Source organism: Condylostylus longicornis, unplaced genomic scaffold (genome assembly GCF_029603195.1).
Source record: "Condylostylus longicornis isolate FDR11 unplaced genomic scaffold, ASM2960319v2 ptg000110l, whole genome shotgun sequence".
Lineage (NCBI taxonomy): Eukaryota > Metazoa > Arthropoda > Insecta > Diptera > Dolichopodidae > Condylostylus > Condylostylus longicornis.
The window spans coordinates 2,639,419-2,654,068 of NW_026578078.1; the positions used below are offsets into that span (position 1 = coordinate 2,639,419).

Consider the following 14,650-nt stretch of genomic DNA (forward strand, 5'->3'; position numbering starts at 1 on the left):
CGCGTTGATTTAAAATTTCAATAAAAACAAAAATATTTTTTTACTTTTTCTTTATGTGCGAATTTTTGCATTTTATGCTTAGGAAGTAATAACTTTTCATTCTTTAAATAATTTCTGAATTAATTATGTAATTGGTGCTCATTGCTTTTAATTTTTAAATCATTTAAACATGTGTTTGTATTTAGCGTTATAGGCGAATTAATAAAAAATGCACATACAGATTTTTATTTTTAATCTTGATTTCGTATGGGGTAGATAGGTAGATTAACCATAATATTTTTTTAGTTTATTATGTATAATACCAACAAGTGTTTGATATTCTATGCACTTGGTTAAGGTCGAATACAATATGTGCTTACTACCGTTTCAAATCTGGTTGTCCATCTCTTTGTAGTTTTTGACTGGTTTTCACTGTTAACAAAAAAATTATTTATTTAGAGCCTCTTTGAAGTGAGATTATACAAAACGCATTTGTAAAATTGTATATAATTAAATAAAGTATTTGTTTATTTCACTATACTAACTTATTTTCATAGTGATTTTGATTATAACCTAAAAAAACTTAATGCTGTGGAACAACGTACTCAAATATATCATACGCTTAATACAACTTCAAGCCACGTCCAGTCAAATTAAGTTTTATTTATGCAGATACTTTTAAAAATTAATTTCAAAAAGTGCATTTATATTTTTGATTAAAACGTTAGCCAAACTGTTCTACAATTTAATTTTTGTTTTAAACTTTAGGGGAAAATGAAAAATATTCATTATATTTTTAAATTAAAAGATACAAGCAAATTATAATTATTATAAAGCATTGAACAAAAGAATGCCAAAGACCCTTTCTATTTTTGCAAAAATTTTTAATAAAAGAAGAAAGGTGAAAAAAATGTCTTTGCAATGGGCAATGGATGATAAATAAGCTAAAATGTAAGTAAGATAATGTGTTTTTATGTGTGTAATTCTCATCATTTAAAATTTTACTTTTCATTGTCCTATATACATTGTATGCATATTCATATAAGAATGAACCCACAAATAATATTTTTCTTATAGCATGTAACAATTAATATGATGTTCCAATTTTTTAGAGAAATATTAAATGTATAATAAAAATGAATTTAAAATAAAGGAAGTTAGGACTAATAATCTGTAATAACTTTTTTAATTCATCATTAAAATTGCCATTGGTTTTATTTGAAATTTGAATATTTTAATAAAGCTAATTTGTGTGAACATATGTCTTAGAACAGATATAGGAAGTTATGGATATATGTTAAATTACTGCTATGTACATAGCCACATGTTAATAACTATATATAGCTGTAATTAGAATAGGAAACACATAATATCCTCAGCAATTTGATAATATTTTTACAAACATATGTATGTACATATTATGTGTACTTGTTTTCAATATATTTTTTTTAACTCTATATAAAACAGTAAGTAAGTTTTATTTTGCTATATTTGTTATTTTTCTATTTAAATTTTAAAGGTAAATTTTTAATCATAATAATAATAAAATAGTTAAATTGCATTTGGAATTGAATTCTAAAAGTACTTTTCCATTCATAAGTCATTTTTTTACGATTATCTAAGTGAATATTTTCAATCTAATCAGAAAAATATATATGTATGTATATTGTAATGTCGATTATATGGACCTATATGTCCGAATTTATCTAATGTTGTTTAGATTTATTAATAATCTATTTATATAGATTTAAATGTAAACGAGTTTTATATTAGAGTTTTTGCAGTCAAAAAGAGTTTTGTTGCAGTAGAAAAAGCTTTTACTGTAACTTATATACATATAACAAAATTATTTTGCAATTCTAAAAAAATAGTAATGATAAAATTCGGAGTTATGCTCAAAATTTCAAAAAGTAAAAAAATCAGTCGAAATTGACTTTAAGCCCCGAACCTATGAACATCGTCTCCATTGTTTTGTCTACTCATGAGGGCTTATACAATGGCGTATGACAATGTACTTTGCTACGTGTTACCCTGTATACTATATGAGTACTCTTTTACTAAAAATAATTAATTTTAAATCTAAAAACATCTCAAATCTATTCTAGAATCAAAAAGCAAAATTGGAGAAACAGAAACGCTTTTAAAGTAAAAACAATTATGTGTAAGCAACTATTATTTTTTAACTATAATTTATTAAAATTTATTTTAAATTATTCCTGTTGATGATATTTCAATAAAGCTTTCAATTGAAAATGATAATTACAGATAATAAAAGTGCATTATGTAAAAGTATTAATGCATGGATATTCACATTACATGTATATCTATATAACTTTTATAATGATTTCAAAGAAAACCATATTGGTATATTAAAAAATACAAATTTTACTATCCATATACGAATACCATGTACTGATACAGCGCATCCATCATTCATTTAATAATATTCTATTGTTTGCGATTGATAAAATTATTTGAAATCGATTTGACCATATTTACTTCGTTTTTTTTATATTATTTTTGCAAAATTTTTATGCAAGGATAGAATAAAATATATACCTATACCACAATAAAGAGAAAATTTTATTTAATGAATATATCTAGGGTTAATAACCTCTGAAGGTTAATAATGTGGAATAGTTATAAAGACTATTTCATTACATATAATAACGACAGTCTGAGCACAAATAAATTCAAGTATTCTAATAAATAAATCGATAAAATTTTGAATAATTAATTAAAAAATATTTAAACTTGTATACAATTACCCGTACTACATAAATTGTGTACATATTTTTTTGTATTGTAGCACTATATTATGGTGTATATGTATAATCTTTTGTGGAAATGGCAATATTGACACAAAATCTTTATTAAATAATCAAGTTATTTGTAGGGTTTCATAATACAATTAAGACCAATGCAATTACATAATACTTTATTTCAAATAAAATGTTTCACTTAATATCTTCAAATGAAAATTTCATTATATAAAAATAAAAATCAGAAGAAAAAAACATTGGCAATATTTTATTTATAAATCAATTTTCGTTGGATTGTGTCTTTGCTATATGAAGTCATAGGTTTTGTCTCTTTAGTGAAAAATTTAGCATACTTTTAGGTAACGTCAAATTCAGTTTTTTTTAGCTTTGCATTTTTCTGGGTATATAACTTTTTCCTTATATTGTTTTAGACATTTTAGATATACAATATTAGGAAAATTGTTATACAAATAAGATTATAAAAATCATTTGTAAAAATTAACTTCAAAATTATCTTCTTTTTTGCTTTAATTATTTAAAGCATTTAATTGTGCTCTGATATAATGATAAAAATATAGGAGCGCAAGATTTTTTTCCAACCAATTCCATGTTCAGAATTGTTGCTGCTCAGACGTATTTCAATGTACTTGCAATATTTTAATTACTCATATTCAGTTAAGTATGATTTTCTTATTTAATATAGCAATTTTTAAAACTAATTTCAAATTGATTTTGTTTAATAAAAAGTAAAATAAAAAAGAGGATTGTTATTATATCGATTTTAATAAGTAATGCTACAATATAAAAGATTTGTATAATTGTATATTTTATTTTTTTGATATTAAATTTTGCTTTTATATAGTACAAATAAACTTATGTTTCTATGTTATTGCATACAAAAGTGATAAAATATCGTTATACTTTATTTTTATCATCGTAAATTTTTACATTTTATTTAATTTTGTTTTGCAAAAGCCTACAAGTAAAATGATCACTTTTTGCTTTCTTCTTTTTAATATATTGTGTTTTAATTTCTAAACTATTAAATGTTATACAGTAGAGTTCCGGTTTAATAATATGAAAATAGCTATTAACATGAAATGCGATAAAATGGAAGAATTCTTGTATAATAATATTCCATATTCTAAATAATTAAGTACAAAAATTTTAACAAATTTTAGATTAGCAAGTTAGATAATTTTGTAAGACATTTTATGTTTCAATATATTAAGTATGCCCATTTTCACTCAAGTAAAATTGAAATTCAAGTGATCTAAAAAGGCTCTGGAATATATGTATTCAACTTATGTATGTTGCTTAAGAATGTTAATAAAGAAATTTATATAACAACTTTTTATATAATTTTCATATGTTCAAAACAAATAAACTGCTAGAATATAGCATTTTGGTCATACTAATGGGTTGATATTGTAAAGGTTTTATCATGTTTATGAAAGACGCTTGTAATTAATTGGATCTCACACGGAATTTATTTTTCAAATGATATTAAAGTTTATATTAGTTGAGGTTTACACATCAAAGATTATTCATAGATTTTGTTTGATCAGAATTGACGAGATGGCCTTACTCATCCAACCCATGGAGATGAGAATTGATGAGCTTCTCCCCATCCAACTTTTATAAATTTTTTATTAGATTAAATAAAATCTAATGAAAAATCATTATATTAAATAAAATCTAATGACGTTTGATGTGTAAACCATGTTGAAGGTACATGAAAAAAATCTCCAAAAAGTATGTAAAATATGTGAATTAGTGCGTTTTTCTTAAGATTTCTGTACTTAGAAATTTAGATTATGTATCTACCTATATTATTATAATATTTTCTAATCTCATTATTAGAACTACATACGTATTTTTATTTATTTTTGTTTATGTTTGTAATTTTAAAATTTTAGTACAAGTTTTAGTAAAGTTATAAAAATTTGTTCGATTTGTTTTGTAAAATGTAAAAATGGTTTTTTAATATTTTTAATATTTTCAATTTCTTAAAATCATATTTTTTCCTTTTAAATGCCTAATATTTTGCTTAAAATTTATTATATTGATAAAGTAGAACTATTATTAGATTAAATAAATATATTTATATGTGTATATACAAGTATACAGGTATTTATGTAATAATATAAATGTATGCATAATATTTTATTCTTTTAATTTTAAAATATTTCTATATAAAAATTCACCAATAACACAATTTTTAATAAAAATAAATTTTTAATACATACCTATGTATGTATATTATAATATTTTAGAATAATGATGGTAAACTTAATAGAATAAATACCAGTATTTAACAGAACATTAAAAGAATAAATGCAAAATGATTTCCATTCATCAGAAAAATTTAATTTTAAATATTACATAAGTGTTATTTTATTAAAAAATATTTTAAATTATTCTAATTTAACAATGTTACATTTTCATATTAACTTGTTATAATAATATAATAATATAATAATCGGAATGCGCAAGTTTCATTCAAGAATTTTAAAACAAAAATAAATTCAGATGGTTTGCCAGTTTATTTCTTTTACATTTTTTCTTTAATAAATTAAAATTTAAAAATAGAATATGCTTTTAATAAAATTTAGAATACCTATATTTTGAAATATTTACCAAAATAATTAAAAATTAAAATTAACATTATAACAGGATTAAAAAGACAATTACATAAATTTGCGCAAAAATCCCTGGTTAAAATAAAAATGTGACATTAATATTAAATTAAAGAACAATAAAAAATTTGTTATTTTATAATTTTTATATATCGTGCTTAAGATAGGTATGGATTTCTAAATATGTATGGTAGATAATGCCATAAATATCTATCAGGCCACCAAGCTCAGACTGCAAATCAAAAATAAATTCCAAATTTATATGAAGTTTAAATGGAAGAGATGTCGGAAATTATTTGTGTGAAGGAAATTGGTTACTATTTTTAGGTCTACTAATTCTACATATTTTTTTAAATTTAAAACTTAAATTTCAACTTCAAAAAATCGGTTGATAAATTCCATCTGAAAAATGAAAAGTTGCAATTTTTAGCACACACAACCCTTCTTGTCTTTCAAATGGAGCGGTTCTGATTTACAGAGTTCAAAATGGAAGGGTACTGAGTTGAAGTTTTTGAATAAAAAATTGTATTTATAAAGAAATTGAAAAAAAAAAAACAAAAAAATAATTATTATAATCTAGATGGCTTTTAAAATCATACTGAATAAAGTGAGTGTCACAAAAAATACTCAAAAATTCCATAAAAAAAAAAATATTTCAATCGGCTTACTTCGAAAACATAAAATATTAATAATTGTTTTTGTAATTTTCCGATTCAAAATTTTGCAAAATAACTTCAGTTTGGTGGCATAATAGGTATGCAAATGTGGCATTAATGTTAGATATAATAATAATTAGCATAACTCAAAATCTCATAATGAAATTTGCATAGTTGTTGTATTTGAGTGGTTTTTTAAAATTGCATTACGCTAACGCAAATATATTATAAAAATTTTGTTTTTGGCAGTCTTGTTATACTTTTAAAATCGGCATAAGGTGCTTAGGTTATACCTTTGAGTTCTTAGATTATGAATACTCAAAGGCTGTATAAGTATGTAGATAAATATGTATAATTATAAAGAGAGTAGTAAATTTTTTTTTTTGTGCTGAGATTTTGGGCTAAAATTATAATCGGAAATTGTTTTTTTGTTTTTCATAGTTTAAAATTTATAATTAAAATTGGTATATAGTGTTTTAATAGGCTTGGTTTTTTTTTCAACTTTTTTTTTTACTGGTATAATTAACATAACATTTTATTTAATCAGTCATATTTTTTTTTTTGTTTTTTATATTTTGATTTTTTGTTTTTGATTTGTATTGTTGTTAAATTTACAAAAAAAACTTTGTTTTTTTCGTAATTTACTTATTTAATATTATAAAAAAAGATTGGGAGGAAATTATGTTCAAGATGTGATATTCTTATAATAAAGTGGTTTTTTACCAGTTTTACCCATTACATAAAGTCCTTTTGGTTTACCATTACTAGGAAAATTTTTATGAAAATTACTATTAGGTCCTTTAATATAATTATGTGGTGCATAATATGATGGTATCGATTTTTTCGATGCTTTCTTTCCAATTGATCTTACGGTATCATATGAGCCATATTTATCGATTGTTTCATTTTCCCATTGATTTGACCATGTTGGAATATTTTTAATATCAATTAAACTTTTATCATTTTTTCTTGAACTTTTAATATTCGATTGTGGTAATTTTTTATCAGTTTTTTGTGCGACTTTATTTATTACAGGTAAATTCCAATGATATATTCTTCCAAGTTTTCCATTTGAACGGAAATTGAGCTAAAAATTAAAAGAATTTCATTAATAAAGTAAGTAATCATTTACATACATACATATATGTATTTATTTATAAATTTCTTTTAAAGTTATAACGAAATTGAACCATTTCTAGACTTTTTACCAGAATTAAATTTTTCATCTGCAAACTTCAGTTCGAATTTTATTACAATTATAATTCAATGTCTTTTCTTTATAAATGGCAAACTTGATTTAAAATAGATTTTTATTAAATTTTAGTATTCAATTTGGAATAAATTTAAAATTTAGACACTTTTTACAATTGTACTTATTTCACATTGTTAACAATTAGATTTCAATAAAATTTTGTTAAAATTTCTTTCTTGTTTATTTCTCATTAGAATATTTACAAGAGAATTTTACGAATGTATTTACTAAATGAACGGCCAAATTAAATTAAAATTCAGTAAATACCCGACATACATAATATATAAACTCCAGTATTTCTTACTTACCTTTTGAACATCATTATTATTGACAGAGTTTTTCGGATGAGCAAATTTAACGTTTCCATAATAAGCCGGTTGTGGAGGAAGTTTTACAATAAACATTTTTGAATCATCTGGTCTTGAAAATCTTCTCGATTCAACAGCTAATCGTTTTCGGCCATGACTAATTGGAACTATGACTTCTGATAATCCCAACCTCCTACAAGAAAATTCAACAAAATAAGCATGAAGTGTATATTTTTTTTATAAATTCTAAAATAATTTATAAAAAATTACTCTAAAAGTTCCTTATTATTAGGTTTTTTCGAATTCGATTTCTTTTCTCGATTCATTTTTTTCATTTGATTTCCACCACTTAATGGATTAGCATGTCTCTTTTTGAGTGTATTAACTGGTCGAATATCTAAATTTATAATTCGTGAATCTCGTAAATGTAAATTATGTTCTTCTGTTGGTGTTGTTGCAAATGCAATATTTACAAGTAATATGCAAAATATGCTGTAAAAAAAATATGAAAAATTTAAAATTATTAATGAATTTATTGAAAGATACTTAAATCTAAATTTGTATTTTAAATTTATGGAATTATTAGGAATTTGTTAGGGATTTATAACTTCGACATATGTATAACCTAGCGAATTTTCATTAATTTCACAACAAACCCAGTCATTTAAGAAATTTTTTTAAAATCCGATCTTTTTTGAAGACAAATGGAATGGAAAATAAAGAAAAAACAATTTGCTTTTTCACTTATTTGTGTCGAAATTAATTAACTCCATACAATGATTATAATTAACAATAAATCATATTACTTATTATTTAATATTGTTAATATTAATCCGAAAAACATGGAAATCGCATTAAAATTTATATTTTTTTACATATACATACATACATAAGCATTAAGATAATAATTAAGTTTAAATGACAAGAACGCAATCTTACTCTTTCTTTCAGTTAGAGGCTATACATTCACAAGAAAACTTATATATGTACGTATGTATATAAGTATAACCCATATTATATCAGTATGATTTTAATTTTAAATATTTTTCTTGCAAAATTTATATGAATGCACAATGAATGGTAAAAGAAAAGAAAAGCAAAATTGAATTAATTTACAAGAATTTTTTCACAAAAACTCTGTAACTGCATTGAATTGCTTGAAATGTAAACAATGGAAAGAGGAGTCGTGTAGAGTATAGACTATAGAGGGAGGGAAAAAATATAATATGACTGAATAATACATTATGATGCTTACATCTACACATAATTTGTGTGTATGATATTTACCTTAAGAATTCAAAAAACGGACCATAAAATTTTTTTATCTGAGATCAATATTAGATCAGTTGGCGTGCAAGAATTAAATAAAATGTAAATATAATCATCTTAAGATTACATCATAATAAATGCTACTTGGATATAAATTTACAAACATGTATAAAATATTTTCAGTGTTTTCAGCAGTTTTATAGTATGCCTGCTGGTCGATGATGGATTCTAGAGTGAATATTTTAAATTTATATTTCTTACATAAATTATTATTATTAAAATATTTTTGCAAAGTAAAACAGTAAGTTTAAAAATAGAATATAATAATAATATTTTTTCCTAGTAAGGTATACAGGGTGGTTCGCATAAGGTGGCAAATAATTTCAGGAATGATTCAATTTCCAGTAAAAAATTGTATGAGTGGGGGAGGGAGAGATATACTCATTTTCGAACTACAGCCTGTTGAAAAAAAAAGTTACAAAATCTTTCTGAATAGAAATAAATGCTTATAACTTCGGAACCATACAACATAGAGATATCATTATCAGTTTGTCTTACAGGCGATTAATTGTTCTTTATTTTTGGTCTTTGTTTTAAGCCATTAAAACTAATTTAATTTGATTTAAGCCATAATTTTCGAGATACAGCTTTTCAAAGTCAGAAGTTTTGCTTGTTTTAAAATTTTTTTTACAAAATTCGAAATTTCCTAAAAAATTTTTGTTATTATTATTGTTTTTTGTTTTGTTTTTTTTTTTTGATGCGCTATGATGAGATCTAAAAGTTAACCCATATAACATTTTCGTCTATCTCTCATAGTTTTTCCAGTAAAAAGTGTTAAATGTATTCAAAAACATGCGAAAAATGGAAAATATCGCCACCCGACACCCCATACAATTTTTTGCTGGAAATTGATTCAAGAATAATCCCTAAAATTATTTGCCGTCTTATGCGAATCTCCCTATATAAATTAATAATTAATATAGATTAGAATAATAAAAAAAATGTATAAGAACTTAAAAAAATCAACATTTTAATAAAAAAAATTCTTTTAGGTAAAAGTTTTTTAAAAATGACAAAATATTAAAGAAAATATTAAGTAGCAAGCGACTTGTATCAGATTTGCAAGTTATTAAATTAATATTTCTATTTCCGAATAGAAAATACCAATATTTTCGTTAAATTGAAGAATAATTGTTGATTTTGACGCCATTTTGTTCTTACCTATTTAATTTAATTAAGTAATATATTTACATATAGGAAAAAGTAAATCACATTTAATTTATTAACAAAAATCCAATTTAATAAATTCGAATCATTTCAACAATTTGTGAAGTAGCACATTTCCCTCCACCAAATCAAATTTTTTCTAGAAATTAAATCCTTTATCTAATTTATAATTATTTCGCTGACATATTAAAAAAATCATAATTATTGCATAAATTTAGGATGGAATAAAATTATAAAAAGCATTGTCACATACCAACCAACTAGTGATCAGTTGAGTTGAAATAACTAACTATATTTTTTGATGGTAGGACATTCATAATATTGTTTTTTGTCTAAAATGCAACGCTTTTTGTTGAATAAGTAATGCATGGAAAGAGGGCAAAAGGAGTATAAATTATGTATTTATTAATTTCTACGGCAGTTATTAAAATTTTCTATTTTAATGCGTGCAGAAATTTTTCAAACAGATTCACCAATTCCATCACTTATTCGGGTAGACTGAAAGTAATAAACACAAATTTCTTCAATTTTGTTAAAAATATATGTTAAAATTTAGATTTCAAATTAATTTTTACTCGTAATATTTACGAAAATCTAAATTTTTACTTTTCATTGATATGTCGGAAATTATTTAGTATAATGAAAAGAAAGTCAAAGTTGTTTAGAAAGTTTATTATTAATTTCGATTTTCTCAATTCTCATTTTATATACGTATAATAACAATTATATATTATGTGTTTAGACAATGATATTAAAAATTATATAAAAAAATTAAAAGAACATTGTGAATTATAATAAAAGAAAGTTCAAAATATAAGTAATTTAGTTTTTCTTTTCAATAAAAAAATATGTGTATATAAAATTGTTTAAACATAATCTAATTTATTCTTCGAACATTAACTATTTTCATTAAATATTATTATATGCATAAATTATATAGAATTAATATTGTAAAAAAAATGTTAATTTTTAAATATATGACTGGCGTCATACAAGAAAATTGATCTTTCCTTTAATATAATAAAAAATTGTTATATACCTAGGTATATTTTTAATAAATAACCCTTTATTTACTTACTTTATTATTTCAGAATTATTATAAAAGTGTACACATGATTAATATAAAAATATTTTATCCTTAATAATGTAGAGTAACATATAAATTATTTTTTTTTTGTAGCTGCGATAATAGTTAAAAAATGTTAGTGTATTATAATTCATAGTTTTGCATTCTCCATTTTAATCAGTTATTTTGATATATGTATATATAGGAAAAAAAAATTATTTATTATATTAAATCATAAATTATTATTTGTTATTTTCTACAGCAAATTTGCAAACTGAAACAAATTTAACAAGCTTAACCTTTAATTCATGGTGTAAATAAACATAAAATGGAAAACATTTTATTAAAACGTGAGGTTCTTGATGATAGAGTTAGATCTAAAAATAATTTTATAAAATTATAAAATGATTTAGTATAATTTATTTGAAAAAGTGTGTTTTGCTAAAATTTATATGTATATGTCAATGAAAGACATTTTAATTCTAATATTGAATATTTGTCTATAATAATTAAAAAATTGCTAACAATAATGTTTATGGTAGTTTTTTTTCACAAAAAATTCTACAAATCCTAAATTTTAATTTCTAATAGAAATAAAAAAAAATTCTGGAGTAGTTCAATAAAAATTATGCTGCGATTACATAAAAAATACGGAGAAACAAATAATTATATTTTACTAAATTAATAAAGCCGTTCAGTTTAACAAAAAAATATTATGTTATTGATACTTCAGCTCTTTCTTTGTGAATCGAATAACATAGCACCATTAAAAATATTGGTATGTATGGATGTATGTACATTTACATAAAAAAATCACACATTGAGATTTTATTTCAGGATAATAAAATAAAAATTAATGAATGAGTGTTTTAATTTTATTGATAAAATAAATGCAAATAATAATTAAATTTTATTGAATAGTTCTATTCAATTTCAGTTTTATAAAATAAGCAAAAAAAGAGGAATCGAATACATTATATTCCATGAGTATGATTCTATGAAGATTTCATAAAAATTAAAGTTTTTGTTACAAAACATAAAAATTATTTGTATGGGTATTTATTAATACATAAAAAAATTAAATTGATCCTAAATAACAACAAATATGTAGTTTAAATTTTATAATGAAAGAATAATGACATTTTTATGTTTTTATTAGTATAGTGATTAATGTATACGTATTTATATTCATTTACGTTATGTAAATATGGCTGTATGTACGTAAATTACTTAAAACTTACTGGTGTCGTGGAAGTTATGTGTATGCAATCATTTAATAATTTTAAAATACACTTATAAAATAAATGTAATTTTCATATACATCTATTGTAAAGAATCGTATAATCTACTAGTAATCCTATGCTGTTAAAGTGCTTTGTAGACCTATTCGCTTTAAAATATCCCCATTGGTCAATTTACGCTAATCCATCGCTTATGTAAAAAATTTTATCTTTCTATGCGCAACCCCTTTCTCAAAAAATTAATTGGAAGCGAGAATTTTGGATAAAGGTACCGTTTAACACTTTTGTACACGTACAAACACAAAATAACTGAAATATTGTTCATAAGCGTTATGTTTTTGTAGCACACAGCATGTAGTATTAAGACAATTCAGGTAATAAATTAATTTATTGGGGCTTATTTTGACTATCGAATAACTAATATCACTAGTGATATTTATCGTAAAGTTTCAAAAACTTTATTATAAACACGAGATATTTGTAAGAATTGATTTGTGTTTACAATAATAATATCGTACTTTAATCGTATATTATCAGTATCACTTAGTGATTTATTAGATAGAATAAGTTTGTTTGATCATATGACTTTCTTTGAATTTGTTATAAGGCATTACATTTACGGTACATATACGACATATGCATATGAAAGACTCGCATGTGATAAAATTTAAATAAGCGGTTTCGATACATTTTTTACACACATCTTCATAATTTAATATTTTTCTTATATTTTTCCAATTAATACATTTTTATAATTCCACACAAATAAAATATAGTGTTCAAACAGATCCAGTGTTCTACACACTTTGATTTCTTAGAATTATTTGCAATTTGTTTAAAATTTTTCATATTACATCCGTTAACCTAAATATGAAATGTAAGAATTGTAATTGTAGATACATACATACATTCGCACAAACATATATCGTAATTCGTATGCAACGAATAAATAGATTTCCTTATTGATTATTTACAAGAAATTTAAATTATGCTATTGAAAGTTAAGAATATAAAATGCACAAAGAATATTCTTTGTGTGGAATTCTTAATTCAATTCTTCGAAAATTTGCAATGACAGATAGAGTTATTGAAAATAATAGTCTGTCACTTGAAATGATTCGGAGCAGTACATATAGTAACTGTAAAATATGTCTGAAAGAACTATAGAAATCTGTCAATACATACATACATGCATTTTACATGATCTTCACATAAAAAGATTAAAAATTAAAAAGATAAAATTTATAGTTTACCAACTCACACTATGAGATACAAAATTCTAAGTAAGAGATACTACACGTAAAGCCTGAAAGTTTTTAAATTTTGCAGTACATAAAATACAGAATCAAGAAATATGTTTATGCCCTTTACTAGGCAACTGTTTTTTTGAAGTTCCTATTATTTTCAGAACGGAAATTATAATCAAAAAACTTTGGATAAGTAAAAACTTCGTGAAAATTCATTAAAATCACTACGGAACTCGGAAACTTTTGAGATTTGGCACCCAATCCGGAATAAAAATTTTAGCCATTTTCGATCCTTTAACCAATGATATATATTGTTGTACTCGTATACCTTTCAGAGTCATCCTGTATATATAAGATGCATGCAGACAAGGATGCAAAAGTTTAAGAACTATATGCGCAATCTTCACTCCACAAATACTTTCAACATTATAAATTAAGTGACAAATTTGTTATATAATACATATTTCAATTTTACTTTATGCATTTATTGCCGATATAATTATGAGCGTAACTAATTCATTATGACATAATTATCTTAACACTTCTAAGATTTTATTTCAATTTTAAATATTCTACTTATTTACAGAGCGTGTGTTAAATTAATTTAAAAAATTTTTTTGCAAATTCTTTACAAATAGTTTGAATAACTAACATTTAAAATTAACATTTTTCTGTCATCTCTTTTATTTCATTTTATATAGCAATATTATTTATTTCGAGTTCCAATACTCTTATTATTAATTTATTTATATAATTATAATTAATATGAAATGATATTACGGAACTAAAAATAAAATAAATTATTACATATTCTATATAATGAATCAAAGATATGGTATAATAATTAGACCATGTCGCATTTACTTAAATACTACAGATTTACTTAATAGTATTTTATTACTTTCATAATATTGTATAGAATAAAATATCACATAGATCTACAGTATTTTGAAAAATAAATACATTTTACAGTTTCTTTTTGTGAAATTGCAAAAATTTAAATT

General features: G+C 22.8%; 1 protein-coding gene across 1 annotated transcript in view; it reads right to left on the reverse strand.

The window, feature by feature from the left end:
• Positions 1–5,627: 5,627 nt before the first annotated feature.
• LOC129614524 (uncharacterized) overlaps positions 5,628–14,650 on the reverse strand; it is a 46,245-nt gene continuing 37,222 nt past the window's right edge. Inside the window, exons 3-5 of the mRNA XM_055529173.1 lie at positions 7,867–8,088; positions 7,597–7,789; positions 5,628–7,123 (exon numbers count right to left, since the gene is read on the reverse strand). Of these exons, the coding sequence (XP_055385148.1) occupies positions 6,722–7,123; positions 7,597–7,789; positions 7,867–8,088 (817 nt within the window). The 3' untranslated portion in view covers positions 5,628–6,721. The remainder of the gene's footprint in view (positions 7,124–7,596; positions 7,790–7,866; positions 8,089–14,650) is intronic.